The sequence below is a fragment of the Bemisia tabaci genome, chromosome 3, assembly GCF_918797505.1.
Source record: "Bemisia tabaci chromosome 3, PGI_BMITA_v3".
NCBI classification, from domain to species: domain Eukaryota; kingdom Metazoa; phylum Arthropoda; class Insecta; order Hemiptera; family Aleyrodidae; genus Bemisia; species Bemisia tabaci.
Genome location: NC_092795.1, coordinates 33,191,253 through 33,209,179, shown reverse-complemented (window position 1 = coordinate 33,209,179; position 17,927 = coordinate 33,191,253). Strand labels below are relative to the sequence as shown.

Sequence of the window (17,927 nt, the reverse complement as noted above, 5' to 3'; positions counted from 1 at the left end):
TTTTTGGCTAGTGAAATGAGAATCTCATCTACCAATGAATTAACATGGAGTCAAATTATCAGATTTGTTTGTACAAGAGTTCTTAAAAGTTTCTAGAAAATTGAGATTGGTTTTTAGCCATAACTTCTCATAGATTCAAGCGATCTCATTTCGCAATGGCTTTCTACTTTGCATCTCGTTTAATATGTATTAATTCCAATTTTTCAATCTTGTAATCGCTCCTCTTTTGTTTGTGCACTATTTCTATTTTCAAGAGGAGCTCTATTGTGATAAAGGCAGGCAATTGCGTGCATAATGTAACCATATAGTCGTGCATGCTTTGGCTGTAAGAAGATTCATAATCCTTGACTTGTTGTTTTAATTGTTCATTTATTTATAGTCCACGCCACGAAAAGTGGCGGATGAGGGGCGGAGACAGTCGGCCAGTCTAGTCTATCGTTGAAGGGTTGAAGCGCAGGTATTGGCCCAGTCGTTACCCCGTTTCAACTACGGGCCAATACCTGCGCTTCAACCCTTCAACGATTGACTAGACCGGCCGACTGTCTCCGCCCCTCACCCGCCACTTTTCGTGGCGTAGACTATAGCATTAAATTTCTATTATGTTCCCTTTTGTCAACTATACAAGCTTAAAGTTGTGGAACTGTAATTAGAGAAAGCTCCCCAATGTGTTGTCTGGAGTGGTGACAAGTGAAGTTGCCATTGAATTGCTGATCGAGGGAAGCTGTGCGTCTAGTTTATTTTTTTACTTCTTTTGACTCAGGTTTTTATGCTTTTTTGGAGGATCTATTTTTTTACTGTATTTACCTAATTACTAACTTAACTGAAGTTGTATTTTTCTCATTTGTTTTGATTTTCAGAACACTATACCACAAATAGTGTTGCATTATTTCTACTTAGAACTGATGTTTGAAGGCGCTAGCCACAATTATCCTCATTCAGGATTTAAATCGAGTCAGCACCCTCTCTAACAGAGATAGTCCTTACATGCCTTGTGATATGGTTAATTCCAGGAGTGTTTCAGTGTTTTTCTTTAATTTCCTTATTATTATTTTTACTGTGTCGTAGTTACTCTTATCTTTACGTCATCAAAAATCTTTTTGTTCTCATTAAATATTTATCTAAGAAGTTCCAAACTACATTTTTATTTTCTCGCTCCCCTAGTTTTTTTCTGTGCCTCATCCTCAATTTAGGCCACTATTTTAACAAAGATATCAGACAAGATCGAATTTTCAATATGCTGATGAAAGTGGTCAAAATGTATCCTTTCTGTAAGTATAAATTAATCAATTTTTGATACGTAAAATTGCAATCGCATGATGGAATGACCACCTATAGCAGAAAGCATAGTCGTGGGAGAATCGTATTTGAAGTTTTATTAGATGTGTCACTGAGTTTGTGCTGTAGGATCACTAGAAAAGCACTTTTTGTAATGGGCCTGTTTCTCCTAACTTCGCAATCTGCTTAAGAAATTAGTATTTTTTTTAGCTTCTGGCTTCAAAACGATACTACAGCACAGGTGAACATCTTGTTAGAGGAATCCTTCCATTCAACCCCTGCTCAATAGAATGTTTTGCAATATTTACATGGCTGACACTTCCGCGCGCAGTCTATGGGAGCACAAGGTCAATCAAGGCAGACATCTCTCAATAGTCTCAACGCAAGGGAAATGTGAACATTAACACGCTAATTGTTATCAGGTGGTAAGAATCTTGTCTCGTCACACATGTCGAAACATTCTAATGGGTTGAATGAAACGACTCCTCTAACAAGATGTTCATCTGTGTCAAGTATCAATCTTGAAGTGGGAAGCTCAAGAGCGCAAATTCATGCACAGATGGTGAAGTTATGAGTGCATTTCAGAATTTGCCAATGCAGTCATCATGATTTTTGAGACATTCACTGTAGGAAACAACTTTTATTTTTGCTCTAGTGAAGTTCGCAACAGGCCCATTGGATATACCTTTTGAACGATTCATTGTGCATTTTGGGAAAATATGTCAGTTTTTACTTTAAGATTGTTGATTGAAAACATGCTGTTAGTGGTTAATCCATCCACCACTTTGTCTCAAGGTAGAATGGCTGATTAAATGCTGAAAAATACAATTGACGCTTTGCTACAGTCATAGAATGTCATATGACGCAGAATGATGGCCCTTTGATGTTGATGAAGTACATGATAGCATTGATGGGCAGAAAAACATTGATATAGACGGTGAGCTGCAAAATTTCGCATCTCGGTTGCGGTGTTTCGAAATCTGCTACTATTTCATTTTGTAGAAGGAGACCAAACTAACATCATGGCTGTAAGATTTCACAGAGTTTTCTTTACGAAGAGAAGAAAAATACCCAAGTTTTCAAAAAATGACATTCAGCAGTTTTCCATGCACGAATGTAAGTATAACAGGAAGTCTGCAACCCCGCAAACCGAGATACGCATTTTTTCAGTTTCACCATGGAAATGGCGTATGAGTAACCATGACCAATGCCACCCAATTTTTAAGTAAGCTAGGAGTTTTATAAAAATAATTTGTGTAAAAAAATCTAGTCAATTATGAATTTTTAAAATGAGATTTTAATAAAAAATACAAGTGGATTGAAAGTCGGACAGGATAAGACCAATGAGATATCAACTGAGGTCATCGCTTATATTTGGGAAATATAAGAAAATGTCAAAAGAATAACAATAACAAGATTTTATCGTTTTCCAGCCACACGAGGTGCACTCTTCTGTTGAACTTTAGCAATCTTCTGTTGTTTAGGTTGCTTGGCCTGCAGAAACAAATAAAAAACAAAAAAATTAAGAGCGATCATTGATTACTTTAATGTAGCAACAGAACAAATAGAATAATATTAACAGGATGATATTCCTGTATTTTTGCATTAAATACAGTAGCTGAAATCAGATACAGACTTTACAAAATTGTCCAGCAGCTGGTCATAAACAGGAAAATATTAACATCACCTTCAGATATGCTGAACTACAGAGTGTGACTTTTAAGAGGGGGTTATTGAGTGATCAATTTTCTTTATAAATGGACGTATTTATGCTGAATGGACGATGGGGTGTTCTCCTTAGTTCTCGGGCCAAAAGAATGAGTGGGAATTAAAAAGCGCCAGTGACGTCAGTGGTGGCGAACGGGTTTGATGCCGGACGACGGGAGCGACGACGCCTAGGTAGTCGGTCTATAACTCATGAGCTCTGTCTATAAGGCTCTTGTCACTAGGGGTGCTCAAACAAATTCTTGCCGGAACGCTATCAGTACAGCCTCTTACCGAAACAGGTGGCAGTACCGACAGTGGCGATGATATGGTTTACAGACCGCCTTGTTGGAGTTTTGAGAGCTTGCACTCAATGCATTGTTGCCCCGTGTGTTGGTTTGTTGCATTACCTGGCACGACGGCGCGTAAAATAGATGTACAAATGGCAGAAGCTTATTTTCGTCAGCTCTGAAAACTCAGATCGCTATCGGTAAGAGCGCGGTAAAAAAAAGGATCTGTTTTGGTAGCTTACCGACAGCGGATAGAACAGCCCTATTTGTCACATGCCCAAGGCTCACGAGTTTGCACAGTTCCTTTTGATTTAATTGAAAATCCCGCTTTTCCATTTTCTCAAAAGGGGCTATATTCACTTTTACATTGTTTCTTATGCAGCTTGCACGAGCACACCCAATCTTTTTACTTGCAAATAGTTCCATTTAGCATAAATACGTCCAATGGAGATGTTGCATGTGTGAGGGATTTGTGATTTGACCATTGATTCTTATGTAAAAGTTCGCGAGAAACAGAATGGTGCCACTGGTTTTCTCTGAAATCATCTCCCAAGCACAAAAAAACCTCTCAAAGTGAGGCCAAAATGGAGGGGATATCCCACCCTACCCTGAGAGTCCACCTCTACATCAAAACAAACTCTCCATGGAAAGATAGGGAGCTAATACATTAGCAGGGTTGCCGTGTTTTCAGTTTTGGAGTCCTCAAATAAAGTGGCAACCCTGCTAATGTATCTGCTCCCTATCTTTGCATGGAGACTTAGTCTTGATGTAAAGGTGGACTCTCAGGGTAGGGTGGGATATCCCCTCCATTTTGGCCTCACTTTGAGAGCTTTTTTTGAGCTTGGTAGATGATTTCAGAGAAAACCAGTGGCACCATCAGGTTTCTCACGAACTTTTACATAAGAATCAATGGTCAAATCACAAATCCCTCACACATGCAACATCTCCATTGGACATTCGAGCCTGAAAATGGGAACACTAGAACTAGCATTAGACAGACTTCCAGACTAAAATTTAATGAAAAAAATGGGAGGCTATGAAAAATGAGAAGGCTAGTTCACCTTGGCATGCAAATCCTATTGAATTTCTAGGATTTTAGGCAACTTTCTAGAAAATCAAGCGGATTGTGCAAGATGATTTCAAGAGTCGCACATGATTTTCATCAAGTTCCAGCAATTCGTAAATGAAGAGCAAAAAGAGAGAAAAAACACCTCAAAAATATATTTGAAGATTTTGGGAAGAAGATGGATTATTCAGGAACGCAAATTAGAAAAATAGAAAGGTTAGAAACTGATTACATCCCTGGAATTAGGTTAGCTTCCCAATTTCTCTTCTAAGGAACGTTACAATATAGGCGCCGGCCTGCGGAAGAATGCCATCTGCGCCTTGGGACGTTGCCAAATTTCATTAGATAATATGCACATTTGCAGGGAAACTGGTCAACATCTTTCTTCCAATTTTTCTGAGCATATTGCTCGCAATTTAATCTTCAGTATCTGAATATTTCGAGGAAAAATTCTCATTACTCTCCTGAAAATAAACATCTTATTGGAAGAAGTTCGACAACTTCTGAATGTACATGTTGTCGTAGAAGACATACCTTGGTGGGAGGTGCAGCCGCTGCAGGTTTAGCTTTCTTTGCAGCTTGTGCCTTCTTCTGTTCTTTGGCAGCCCTAAAAGCAAGAAAACAAATAGAAAATTGAGCCAACTCACAAATATAGACACACACTAATAAATTGACAAATTATGATTGGCTTGGTTGAACCGTCAAGTTCCTTCATCTGATATTGACAGAGAGAAAGATGTCTCTTTCTAAGGTGCACGGCATATGACATGATGTAGACTGTGATATTGCATGAGGCACAAGCAGGAAGCTCTAGCATGCCTCAGGGATTTGCTATTTCAGTGCCAATGGTTTTTTCTAAGGCAAACTTCCTTGATCAAAACAAACAAGCGCTCAAAAGAAAGATAGTGATGGAGGGGATTGCCTACCCTACGCCTTAAGTCCACCTTTATATCAAGTCAAACTGAGCATTTTCAAGTGAGGAGCAAATATTTTGGCTGAGTAGGCAATTTATGCAGGGACTCCAAGGCTGCAGCCATGGCAACCCTGCTGAAGTATTGGTTCCCTGTCTTAAACTGGGATTTCCTCGAGTTTTTCCATCAGACAAATACCTCTTGGCCAAATAAACCATTACACATAAATATATCGAGCATTATAATACATGTAAATTATGTACAAGACCAATAAAAATTTCCCATACAGCATGTTGAATATTTTGAAAAATTCACAATTTAATTCATAATTGAGAAATTAGCATTTTGAGCACTTGTTGTAAATTCAGACTTCCGGGAAATAAAAAACTTGGATCTACTTGAATCAAATTGAAGTGATGAGAATTTAACAAAATGAAAGTTTGACATTCAAAAGAATAAGTAATTATGGAGGGGATGAAAGAATGAAAATACTTACTTGACTGCTTGTTCACGCTGTGCACGCCTAACTTCAGGTTTCATATTTCTTTTGGCTAAAATTTCTGTTAGGGATGCACCTACAATAGCACGCTGGAATTTGTGCGTTCTCCTGGTCCTTTTCCTGGTGTATTCCTCTTCCAAACCCTTCTTGTGTTTGCGTCTGCATACATAAAGGAGAGTTTTCTTAGAAAAGAAATTAACTCCAGAAGGCATAGATTACAAATAAAATCTTTGAACTTGCCGCTGTCTGATAACGTTTCTCGTTCTTCAAGAATTTTCAATTTACAAACATCCGTTTTCGTTCGTAAAAAGATTATGCTGTGGTACTGCAGATACACAACTGGCAAAAAGTATATGAGCCAAGGACACACAGGTTCCACTCTTCTCTTTCAAAAAGCTCATTTCAGAAGTTAAAGATTGAGATCTATTCCTCCTCACTAATCAACTCCTCAGGTTTCTGCAAGGTTCGGTAACTTATGATTGTTATTTGAGGAAAAGTCAACTACTTGCAGAGAGATTTAGTACATTCTAATAGAAGAAAAAAAAATATTTGACAAAAAATATAAGAAGGAAACATACCTGTAGAGGATTGTCCATTTGATTTTACGAGGATTCCTCTTCATGTGAAAGGCTCGCTCACATCTAGAACTGGCAAAGGTGACAACCTGCAGAAAATAAGAAACCAGATAAGAGGACTAGCAAAGAGAACTTTTCTCAAATAGAAATTCAACTGATTAAAAACCAAATAAAATGAGCTGGACGATGACACACTGTTGAGACAGTGCTTCAATCAGAAATTGAAATATTTGTACATATTTCATATCTAAAGGTAGAGGCTCGTAAGTTTCTTTCCACCTCATTCACACTTTTAAGACAACACTGTTGGCACAAGAAAGAAGGAGAGAAAAGTCAAAGCGACCAGAATGCATTAATCATCAATGGCTCAATGGTTACCACATAAATTTGCGTTGAATGGTGCCGTTCTCTGATGTGACATCTGTCTCTTCATTTCCTCCTCTGGTTCTGTGCGTCATGATGTTAATTCCAACAAGCAAATAATGGAATTTTTAAGGTAGTCGGAAGAGTATCATAAAGAACTGCTTGTTCTAGATCAAGTTTTTATAGAGCTGACTACAAAAATTAACCAATGACACTGCCTTTGCAAGTTGGTGTTCTGAAAATTAAAAGTAAACAACTGCCCACTTACATAGCAGTAATTAAAGTAGAAGACTGCCAATTTTCTCGATGCTGAAATGTGACGACAGTGATTCAGACAGGGAGCGAAGTTTCAAACTTCCCACCATAGTTATATGACTTTTTTCCAGATAAATGAAGTTTCAGTACAGACCCAATTTTACCTCTACCATCTTGGTTTCAACTAGGACATAGACATGTTCCGATATTTAAATTAATCGATAATCGTAAATCGATAAATCGGATTATTTTCTATCGATATATCAAAACATCGGATAAAATTAATCGATATATTTAAGCGGCACGTTCGAAAATGCGAATGAACGCATATCGAAAGGATTCATGGGATTGTACCGATTGTTACCTTAAGAGCATGACCATCTGAGGTCCTAAAATCGCCGGTAGGACTGGATCTAGGATTTTTGGGACAGCAGACGTATGTAGAGGCCTTCCCATCCCCCAATTGCACCTACCTCCTGAGAGCAATTCGCGCGTTTTTTCAATGGTTTTTTTCCGATAAATAATCGAAAAATATAATCGATAATCGACGTATCGAAATTTCAGATATCGATTATTTAATCGAAATTTTGACTTCCGATATATCGATTATCGACATCGAAATCGGTACATGTCTACTAGGACATACCTGATCAAACCATGCCACACACGCAACTCATCGCTGAGTGTGTTACGGAAGCACACAATATGTAAACTTCCCATGAGAAAAATGAAAAGCGCCATTACTATAAAATTGCAAGAGAGTGACTAAGAGATGGGTGTGTGGTAGAATTCCTTTGACAAGGAGATCAAGCTCCTAAATTCAAATAAGCACCCGACGACTGCGTAATCAACATACAGAGGGAAGTGAGGTTAGTTTCGGAAATGGCACTTTCTAGGTACGAAATCTGTTTTGAGTACGGTTGAAATTCATGGGAGTAGGTAGTCTAGAGGATAGAGATATCTAATGTAGCAGGAGGGCTCGAGAAAATAAAGAGAATAGTACCTTGCCGTCTGTTTTAACCATTGTCCTCCCATGGCCGGGGTAGATTTTGAAACCACTGTACACGCACAATCCTACCCTGGAAACATAAAGTAAAGAATTGCATTAAAGAGCAGATCATCGTAGAATGTAAAAGTATTGTACGAAATGTCATACGTGAGAGGATTGAAGAAATAATTCAGGATAAATTTTACTTACTTCATGATGCTGGTTAGCAAATTTCACGATAACAAAACACAAAATAAATAGAAAAGTCTGTCTACACACATCCACAGAGGGGAAACCCGCCTTGAGGGGGAAACTATAGAAACTGGAAGGAGATGCAGGATCCGAGGTTGTCTGCCATCTTGAAAATCTATTACGTTGCAATTAATAAACCAATGAGAAGGCGAGATTAGTCAGGCGCACAAGCTACTTCACGCCTTACTTGTTGAAACGGTAACTTTTTCAATAAAACGGTCTTTGCTTAAAGTGTATTTTTCCACTCTATACTATCTCCGAGCGTTTGATTCGTCGATAACTGGTGGATGCAGCGGAATTTCGCAGAGCGGCAATTTTGAACAAATTGAACAGCTTGCTCAATGGGCACAAATATACAGGGTGGGCCAGAAGTTCCAGGACGGTCGGCTAACTTTTGAACGGTTGGAGATAGAAAAATGAAACTTTGGGAATGTTCCTATCTCAAAGGGGACCATCTTATGGGGGAGTCAAAATTTTGGTCCCCCCTAAGGGAGGGGGCGGGGGGCCCCCAACTTTTTTTTTTCAAATGGCAACCCCTATCTTGCGATACCTCATTCGAAAGACCATAAAAAACTAAGAATTTTGGCGCAAACCGCAGATCAATATCTTAATTTTTGACCGAGTTATGATAGGGTCAAAGGTCAAATTTGACCTATTTTCAAAAAATCACAACTCCGGTTCAAATTATCGTAAAGAAAAAAATAAAACGGGAAAATTTACTAAATTGTGTTCGCTTTTTTGTAAAAATTGAAGAAATCACTTCGAACTAATTTTAAGGGGGGGTTTGGACCCCCAAATACGTCAATTTAAAGGTCATTCAATTTTCCCGCGAAATAAGCCAATTTCCCCTAGATTTGCTTCCACGTTATCTCAGTAAGGTCAAAATCAGTTCAACATTACGTTGGGCAAGTCCCCAAATTTCGGGAAAAGTTAAAATAACGCAATTTAAACGGTCAAAATTATTTACCTTAAATTGCGTTATTTTAACTTTTCCCGAAATTTGGGGACTTGCCCAACGTAATTTTGAACTGATTTTGACCTTACTGAGATAACGTGGAGGCAAATCTATGGGAAATTGGCTTATTTCGCGAGAAAATTGAATGACCTTTGAATTGACGTATTTGGGGGTCCAAACCCCCCCTTAAAATTAGTTCGAAGTGATTTCTTCAATTTTTACAAAAAAGCGAACACAATTTAGTAAATTTTCCCGTTTTATTTTTTTCTTTACGATAATTTGAACCGGAGTTGTGATTTTTTTGAAAATAGGTCAAATTTGACCTTTGACCCTATCATAACTCGGTCAAAAATTAAGATATTGATCTGCGGTTTGCGCCAAAATTCTTAGTTTTTTATGGTCTTTCGAATGAGGTATCGCAAGATAGGGGTTGCCATTTGAAAAAAAAAAGTTGGGGGCCCCCCGCCCCCTCCCTTAGGGGGGACCAAAATTTTGACTCCCCCATAAGATGGTCCCCTTTGAGATAGGAACATTCCCAAAGTTTCATTTTTCTATCTCCAACCGTTCAAAAGTTAGCCGACCGTCCTGGAACTTCTGGCCCACCCTGTATAGATCGCGTAATGCCTTCGGTATAAATTCTATCTCTGTTACAGAGATATCAACATATTCTCTTCTGTTCACGTAAGGACAGCAACCCTAAAAAATATTGCAATTTGTTATTACTTCAGGTACCTACTTGGTCAACTTCTTGACACTCGCCCCCCCCTCCCCCCATGCTCCAATTATTTAGAAAAGAACAGGAGCCTAAAAGAATGGCTATAAAAATTATCATGATGGGAAAATATAATTTCTCTCATTACATAAGACTTGGCTTGACTCCCCCCCCCCCTTTACGGCTCTCAATGGTTAAAATTAGGAGGCTTTCACTAAATTGCAAAAGAGTTTACGAACAAAAATTCTTACCAAAAATCTGCTAAGAACTTTTGAGTACATAAGTAGTCTCTTGCACCTTAAAGCTGAGATTGATAATAATGATCCAAAAACAAAACAGTAAACACTAATATTTGGATGAATAAAACTGAAAATAATAAGTTATGCACTGGTTGAGTGTGGATTTACAGCAGAAGTGGAAGTATTTAGATGAAAGATAATTGTTATGAAACGTTAAAGTTGCGCACTTGAGTTGGTGACAGGCTACGGTACCTACAGGACATTTCAGTCTGTGTTTAGGGCCAAAATTCTGATATTAAATGGCAAAAACTGCCTAAAACGATGTTACATTCTAATTTAGCGTAATATTTTGAACAAATTTAAAAAAAAGGTCAGATTTTTCCATTCCGAAGGGCTAAAAAGTCGGGGGACATGGTAAAGCAAAACTTATTTGATTCTATTCTGCCGCGACATGATCTCAAGCTCTTTTAGCCTGTTGATACAACAGCACCATTCATTTCTTCGATTTCAATATTCCTGACTTTTCTATGACTTCTAAGGGTTTTAAGAACTTAAGATTCCCTGACCTTTCCATAACTTCTTCATATTTTTTGGGGAGCATTACTCATTTGTCAAAAAATGCTCTTGAAAATTTTCTACAGCCTTAAGTCTCTTGAAATTGAAAATTCCAGCATACAAGGGGAGAAGTCCTAATTTTTGTTGATGGAGTGAGTGGGTGCAGTTCAAATAAATTTTTTGGCTGGGGGAAGAATTTTGAAGTTCAGTAGCAAAAGTTCCTGCCTTCGGGGTAGAGCAGAATTCCCTGACTTTTCAACTTTTCAAAGTTTTCAAGGACTTAGCAAGAATTTGTCACCCTGGGATAGATTAAAATGAAAGACAACTCAAAGTGACTATGGGCTTTTCTCCATTTTTGAACTGGATGTTTCAAAGGGGCACATCGCGGCCTGCTTGCATCGGTAGCCAATGAGAGGAGTGCAAAAGATGAACTTCCTGGAAGTGTCCAATTGGAGTTTTAACATTCCGTTTATTGCTTTAAAATAATATTTTTCTCTATGAATTACAAAGAGAGAAAAAAAAATTATGGGTAGGTAAGTACACGGGTGCAAATTGTTCTAGGCCTCTGCAATTTGCAGCAACGCACAGGGTTTTCTCAGAGAGGTCAAAAAAGGCGCAACAACAAGGCGTGGATCAAAGTTTTGTTGAATTTTTTGTTAATTTTAGAATGTGTGCCAAAGCTGCATTATTAATTGCATATTTAGTAAAGTTACATTAAGTTGCCAAAAGAGTTGAAAATCTGAGAACTGAAAAATCGAGGAAAGAAAGAAAAAAAATTCTCAGCCTCCACAATTTTTGGGGCAAGTCCACAATTTGGTTGCGAGTGAGCAGTCGAGAACAATTAGCACCCCAATAGGTAAGTATAAATGAATAAATGAGTGAATGACAGAGTCATTTTTGGAACAGAGTAAAAATTAAGAAAATGAACAGGGTCACATCCAGTTTATTTTCAAAACAGAAATTGCGATTAATTTAACAAAACTTATTCAAGTATCTCAACTATACATACTTCTAGGGTTAATGTGCTTAAAAGAAAGTGTGTGGCCAAGATGGAGGGTCGCCAGGTTTGACATGTCCGCCAAACATGGCACTTTTGTCTCGGAATCTGGAAGTTCTCTCTTTTTCTTTATCATCTAAAAATTTCCCAGCAGCAAAAACTGCTAAGAAGGCTGGGAAACTGTATTTATAATACTTCAATTGAAATCCAAAAAGATTGTGTTTTCTTGGTGGTGGCGGCATTCTGGAATCAGAGGAAGGTAGTGGTGAAACAAAGTTGCTGACACAAATAAGATCTATTTCCATACTGCCATGCTAAGGAAAAATGCGGTATGAACATTCGAATGTTACCAAATTTTCCCAGATAAAATATTAATTCCAAAGGTAAGATATGAATATTTTTCATAAATTTAAAGATACTTCAGGTAAAATTACAAATAAAATTACCTGAAAAATTGGAAGAAAATTATTTACAAATTTTCCAAAAAGTTTAGGTTTTATTCAGACAAAATTTGGTAATGCTAGAATTATGCCAAAATGGCAAAATTATGGACAATGAAACTCCCTAAACATGTATCTTATTAGCTGTGTTTAAAAATCTCCACTCCTCTTTTTTTTTTATTTCAACAAATCTACAAAATTCCTTGAAGTTTTTGTAAAATTTGCTTCGCACAAAGGAGAAAAATAATGGAAATTTTGAAATTTGACGTTGAGTGATTTTCCATTTAAAAAATAAAAGTATGACAAAAAGTATGTGACATCCTAAACCGAGACACATCGTTTTGGAGTTTCACAGTAGCATAGACTAGAATGAGATCTCATCACAAAAAATTGCATCATCTAACCTTCTTGTGTTGGGATGTTTGCATTTCATAGTATAACTAATAACTAACCAGCCTTTGAAAGAAACCGATCAATACCTGATAGAGCTGTTGTTCTGACTCAATATTTAGGTGGTGATCCACAAAAAATGTCTAGCTTTCTTTTTTTAAAAAAATAATCCCTCCCTCCTTCTCAAGGATGTCATGTAGCTTCGAAGCCCCCCCCCCCCTCAGAATTATGCTAGATTAGGGTTGACTCTTTCCAGTTACCTATTAATAAAAATTCACCGCTTGACAGGCAAAATTTTCTTAAAAATCAGCAATTTGAGCTGATTTAAGACTCATGTCAGATAAAGCTTGGACACTCCCCCCCCCCCCCCATTGTCAGGTATCTCCTGATCCTCCTCCCCTCGAAGATCCTGAATTCATTTAGCTCCTGAGAAGCAGTGTCCGCGAGGACAATTTATAGAAGCCATCTGCAATTTCTTCGAAAATGTGCCCATTTCTATCCCTGACATGAAAATTCGCATGTAGTTGTGACAGAATTCTGAGCTACTGAAAATGGTCACTACTTCAGACAGGCAATCCATAAATACGGGTGCAAAAAACCTGCTTCTGAAGTTCTTTAGAAGTGCAGGATTTAGTGGTAGGTATAAAAACACTGACGCTTTGAGTAAATCTAGAGCCCAAAGCTTTGTCCAGACTTAGTAGTTATAAAGCACTCCAGAGCCATTCATTTATTGGGTAGTAGTTGTGGGTCCATGAAAAAAATAACAGGTAAATACTAAATTGATAAATTTTTAGCGTTGATTACAGAGTTTTATCATAGGACAACATTTTGATATAAATTTTACTGAAAAATACAGTTACTTATCAGAATGACTGAAGTTTCATAAAGACTTTCCCTCACTACTGTAGACCATTGCTGCAAATCTTTGACACTTACTATAATTCTTACTTAAAGTAGAAAGTCTAGTAAAGTCTAAAAAAACTTACTTACATTCAATATTGTTGACTGCGCTTCAGGATTTAATTTCAAAGTTTTGCGTTTTCGATTGCCTTGATGTCTGCTACAGCTGTAGTTAATTTACCTTGTTTCCACTTCTGGGTGCGTGACCAATCTGCCCATATACAGTAGAAGAAAAATGACGGGAAGATTATACTAGCAGAATTCCTTCGGAAGAACCTTTTCACATCTTTAAAATCCATCAATCTAGGTACAATCAAAAAGCATGAGAAAAATTCACTAGTGAGAAACTAAGGAGATATACACGATTAGTATGAGCTAGAACGGTTTCAATACAAAAATTCTACTCTGTTTGATCACATTCAAGGCTTCATTTTGCAATCCATCAAAGTTCTATAAACCCTATCACGGGTCATCACCTGTCAGAAATGGAGAAACTTCCTGACCATGATACTGGCCGAGGCATGAGCCTGTCATGTGGGACAAGGAAAGCCCTCTGGGAACAAAGAAAACTGGAGAGTATCTGTTGGATTTTTCAATTTTTGGGGGTATCAACAGTGGAAAAGTCCAAATTATTAGGGGTAGTGGAATTTTTTTTTTGTCTTAGGAGGAAAATAATGGACCACTAGACAAGGTACGAATTTCAGCATTCTGATGCATGTTTCTTCCACCAAAAGAGGTTGTTCCAAAAACGCCGATTTTGCCCCCCCCCCCCCCCCCCTGGATTTGGCCCAAACTTTGCTCAGATGTTGTACTAAGTGTCCCCGATGCTTGAGCAAAATTTCAGCCCCCTCGGATAAATTAGGGGGGAGGGGGCAGGGGGGCAAAGTTGCAATTTTTTCAAAACTTTAAAAATCGATATCTCGCGAACGGTTTGAGTGTAAGTGTTGCGGTTTGCGCTAAAAAACGTTAAAAAATATTCTCTACACAAATATTGATGCTGTTTGCATGGTTGCGTAATTTATCGTAGTTATAAATCGATTTTTTCGATTTTGAAGGTTCGACTTTTTTTCGTTTTTCGTCTCTCCTCTCCAGGCGATCGTTGCTATATGAATAAAAACCAATTGAGGTGATTCTCCATAAAATTCTGCATCTTCCACACTTTGTTTAATCTTGGGGAAACGATTCATTCTTGAGTTATAGCGATTTTTCTGCGCGTTCCCGGTTACGCGCGGGCGGCATATCGGCGGCGCTCCATCCCCCCCGGGCGAGGCAGAGGTTGTTTCACTGCTAGGGCCTCATATTCATGCTGTAGGCTGTAATTATTGATATTTTCTCCTTCCCCCACCCTTCCCCTCCTATAAATATGTTTTTTATACTTCGTTATACAGGGTGTCCCGGACCACCCGTACCAGGTCTTTTTCTCGGTTGGTTTAGGTAGTACGAAGTGGGGGACCGCGGGGTTAAACAGGGAATTGACCCCAAGGTATCCGAATTTCATGGTCCCGAAGCCCCCCTACCCTCCCTTGGGGGGTAAAAGAGGGAGGCACAATGTCTCCCGACTTTAGGGATCGTAACCCCCTCTTTACTCCCCAAGGGCAGCATGGAGGGTTTCGGGACCATGAAAATCCGATACCTTCGGGTCTATTCCCTGTTTAACCCCGCGGTCCCCCACTTCGCACTGCCTAAGCCAACCGAGAAAAAGACCTGGTACGGGTGGTCTGGGACACCCTGTATAACGAAGTATAAAAAACATATTTATAGGAGGAGAAGGGTGGGGGAAGGAGAAAATATCAATAATTACAGCCTACAGCATGAATATAAGGCCCTAGCAGTGAAACAACCTCTGCCTCGCCCAGGGGGGATGGAGCGCCACCGATATGCCGCCCGCGCGTAACCGGGAACGCGCAGAAAAATCGCTATAACTCAAGAATGAATCGTTTCCCCAAGGTTAAACAAAATGTGGTAGATGCAGAATTTTATGGAAAATCACCTCAATTGGTTTTTATTCATATAGCAACGATCGCCTGGAGAGGAGAGACGAAAAACGAAAAAAAGTCGAGCCTTCAAAATCGAAAAAATCGATTTATAACTACGATAAATTAGGCAACCATGCAAACAGCATCAATATTCGTGTAGAGAATATTTTTTAACGTTTTTTAGGGCAAACCGCAACACTTACACTCAAACCGTTCGCGAGATATCGATTTTTAAAGTTTTGAAAAAATTGCAACTTTGCCCCCCTCCCCCATAATTATCCGGGGGGCTGAAATTTTGCTCAAGCATCGGGAACACTTAGTACAACATCCGAGCAAAGTTTGGGCCAAATCCAGGGGGGGGCCAAAATCGGCGTTTTTTGGAACAACCTCTTTCACAAAGAATACGCTGCGCACAACGAAAATTACCAGAATCAACTCCTTCCGAAGATATTTAATGATTCTTGGTGCGGGAATTGAAACCACCCTCTCATGAAAACTCAATGCTCTACATGATTCACATCACGCGCTAGATGTTATCATGAACGTCTCTGCGATAAAAAAATCTGGCAAGCTCAATTTTGACGCTTTGGTTCAGTTATAGCAAATTACTTATAGTTTGAAAAACACATGGTGGGAAATGAACATTACTCGATTGAGAGGCTTGCTAAACTGTTGTAGTGCGCGATTTGACTCACGTAGAGCTTTGAGTTTCTTGTGAGTGGGCAGTTCAAATTCCTCGTAACCAATGTGAAATAAAAACGTTAATACCTCTGTTAGGAGTTGGATTCAGTAATTTTCATTGCGCGAATCATATTCTACGTGAAATTCTGGTTAAGAAGCATGTATCAGAATGCTTCAGTTCGTACCTTGTCTAGTGGTCAATTGTGGGCTTGGATTAAAAATTGAGGAAGGCTAATTGATTTTGAGGGGAAGCTTGGAACTTTCCAAACCCTTATAATTAAGGCGCTGCATGAAATGACAGAATTAAAAAACTTATTAGTAAACGCTGACTGATTCAATTTACAAAACAAAATTCTAGAATGCTGGTGCACTTACGATAGGGATGTCGATACTCGAAGAAGTATCGATACTCGGTATCGATACTGGTATCAACTCTAAGCATCGATACCGGTATCGAGCTGAAGTATTGATACTTTTGAGGTATCGATACCATCGATACTATTTCTAGATTATGCTGTAATTCAGAGTGAGCGTATGTCTATCGGCCGTTTAATTTCACCAGATATACGCTCCTTTCGAAACCGCCCTTATTTGCATGATTAGTCAACTATAATGAGCCCTTCACTACTGTCATTAAATCGAGCTTTTAACATTTATGACAAATGTAAGCATCTTAAGAAACCAGATTACTCCATCGTCTGTCACAGTGCACAGTGAAGGTGAAACAGAAGAGAGATAAGTTGTTAAACTAGGAAAAAGAGGCCTTCTTCATGGCTAAATCAGATTAAGTATTGATACCATCGATATTGGGGTTTGAGGATCAATACTACATGGTATCAATATCGTTGAGTATCGATGAGTATCAATCAAAAGTATCGGTTAAGTATCGACAACCCTAACTTGCGCAATGTCACATTCACTGGTTTCATTTTTCCTTCAACAATAAGTTCCGGCGACCATGTAAAAAATAGAGTCCCTTTAGTAAAAAATTTCTTATTCTAGATTGAGTTCGAGCTAGCTGAAAGTGCACTCTACTCAAATTCCTAAGGGTTGGTCGATCTTCTATAAGATATGCTCAACCCATCTTAAAAATTGTCATAAGAAGGCTACTTTCTACTCTGTAACAACCGAGTGGAGTTCTCTCGATTGGGGTTGAAAAGCATTCAGAGAAATATGAATCCCTTGTTTACGATTAGGTTACACTTAGATAATTAATGGGAAATCTCCTGACTCTTCCTGAAAATTGGAAGACTAATCAGTCCAACGGTAGAAAATGAACGTTGGTCCACACTGAAGAGGAATGCAGATTCTGCTCTGCTGCGACTCCACAAAGAAGGAGTCTAAACATGCATAACAAGATGGACAATAGCAGTATAATCACAGAACAACAAGAACTAAACACTGAATGAGATGAAAATATAACATACTCTATTTTTTTGCGCTGCTGGGATTATGAAACAACTGCAACGAGAGGGTTGGAGAAGGGAAAATAACCTGGCAAAGACGTGCAGTACAAACCAAGTTGCTGCAACAGGAGGGATGAAACTCGAAAAAGATACAAAGAATTATTGAATTTTACAAGTCTTACCCATTAAGAACTCGGAAGAGATTATCCTCCGTATAAAATAAATTCACTAAACTATTCTTTATGAGTGATTACGCAAAATCCGCAATGGACATGGACTACGGCCGCTGCGCTGCGCCAACCAAGGTTGATGGTCGAGGTGGAAACAATCAGGTTCAATACATAAGCGATTCTGAATACTATCTACGTCATGTAATACTAATACTCGGACATGAGGAGAATTCCTCCACCTTGCATGCTATGACGTAACTGAGATTCAATTTCCATCCAATCAACGGCGATTCTTACTATCAGTCGCAACCCTTACTACATGTGTCCC

The 17,927-nt window shown here is 38.6% G+C and overlaps 1 protein-coding gene and 1 long non-coding RNA gene across 2 annotated transcripts; both read right to left on the bottom strand.

Moving 5' to 3' along the window:
• Positions 1–2,549: 2,549 nt before the first annotated feature.
• RpL24 (ribosomal protein L24) lies at positions 2,550–8,287 on the bottom strand. The gene is made up of 6 exons (XM_019061319.2): positions 8,137–8,287; positions 7,942–8,017; positions 6,324–6,409; positions 5,743–5,904; positions 4,870–4,942; positions 2,550–2,769 (listed from the first exon to the last, which is right to left on the bottom strand). Exons 1-6 carry the CDS (start codon positions 8,139–8,141, stop codon positions 2,695–2,697), a joined length of 477 nt encoding a protein of 158 aa, XP_018916864.1. The 5' UTR covers positions 8,142–8,287; the 3' UTR covers positions 2,550–2,694.
• A 3,275-nt stretch (positions 8,288–11,562) lies between these two features.
• On the bottom strand, positions 11,563–17,770 carry LOC109043897 (uncharacterized). The gene is made up of 3 exons (XR_002010241.2): positions 17,612–17,770; positions 13,457–13,669; positions 11,563–11,879 (listed from the first exon to the last, which is right to left on the bottom strand). It is a non-coding gene; the product is annotated as an uncharacterized lncRNA (long non-coding RNA).
• Positions 17,771–17,927: the final 157 nt, after the last annotated feature.